General features: G+C 40.8%; 1 protein-coding gene across 1 annotated transcript in view; it reads left to right on the top strand.

The window, feature by feature from the left end:
• The window catches only part of LOC116670816 (ATP-dependent RNA helicase DHX8-like), a 10019-nt gene extending 9442 nt beyond the window's left edge, over positions 1-577 (top strand). The window contains 1 exon segment of the mRNA XM_032501496.1: positions 1-577. This exon segment is cut by the window's left edge and continues 42 nt beyond it. Coding sequence (XP_032357387.1) covers positions 1-178 — 178 coding nt within the window. The 3' untranslated portion in view covers positions 179-577.
• Positions 578-853: the final 276 nt, after the last annotated feature.

Raw genomic sequence — 853 nt, 5'->3', positions numbered from 1 at the left:
GCGGGAGGTGACCACCATCGACCCTCGCTGGCTGGTGGAGTTTGCGCCGGCTTTCTACAGAGTTGCCGATCCCACACGCCTCAGCAGGCAGAAGAGGCAACAGAAACTGGAGCCTCTCTACAACCGTTACGAGGAGCCCAACGCTTGGAGAATCTCCCGCGCGTTCAGACGACGCTAAAGATCTCCCGTGCTTCACGCTTTTATACCAGGCGAACAAACTGTTGGGTGTACTGACTAAGATAGACACTTCATTTGGTTCTGCCAAACCTTTGAATGGACAAATGGTAAATAAACATTAAAGCTTTGTTGAATACTTTATTCTAATTGGTCAACATTTTCTATACTGTATTGTCCATAAAATATTTAACATGGGTGATGGAGATTATTTCTTTCTGTCTTTTAAATTGCCATCTTGATTGTTTTTAGTCATAAATAACACTGTGTACTTTTATTTTCTGCTGCCTTCTAATGATCACATTTTGTCGGCATGTAAATGGGTAAATATGGAACATTTGTTAAATATATGTGCAAAGTATTCAAATGCTTTTTCAGGTAGAGGAATAGTTTGACATTTTAGAAACCTGTTCTTTACTTTTGGTCTGTGCAGTACATATAAGGCTAGCAGTCTTTATTCTAAGCTAAATGGCTTCTGGCTGTAGCTTCATATTTACTGCACAGATGTGAGAGAGATTTAACTTTGGTAAGAAAGCAGATACCATTTCCTGAAATGATGAACTGTTCCTATAAAGAGCCTGAGCAGCTGAATCACATAATTAATGTGGTTTGTTTTTGCTTACCATAATCCTCCTTGCTCATAAAGTAGGGGGGAGGGGGGGGGGGACTAGGTAAAGCA

The sequence above is a fragment of the Etheostoma spectabile genome, chromosome 21 (genome assembly GCF_008692095.1).
Source record: "Etheostoma spectabile isolate EspeVRDwgs_2016 chromosome 21, UIUC_Espe_1.0, whole genome shotgun sequence".
Classification (NCBI taxonomy): domain Eukaryota; kingdom Metazoa; phylum Chordata; class Actinopteri; order Perciformes; family Percidae; genus Etheostoma; species Etheostoma spectabile.
This window is presented reverse-complemented; position numbering and strand designations above follow the sequence as displayed.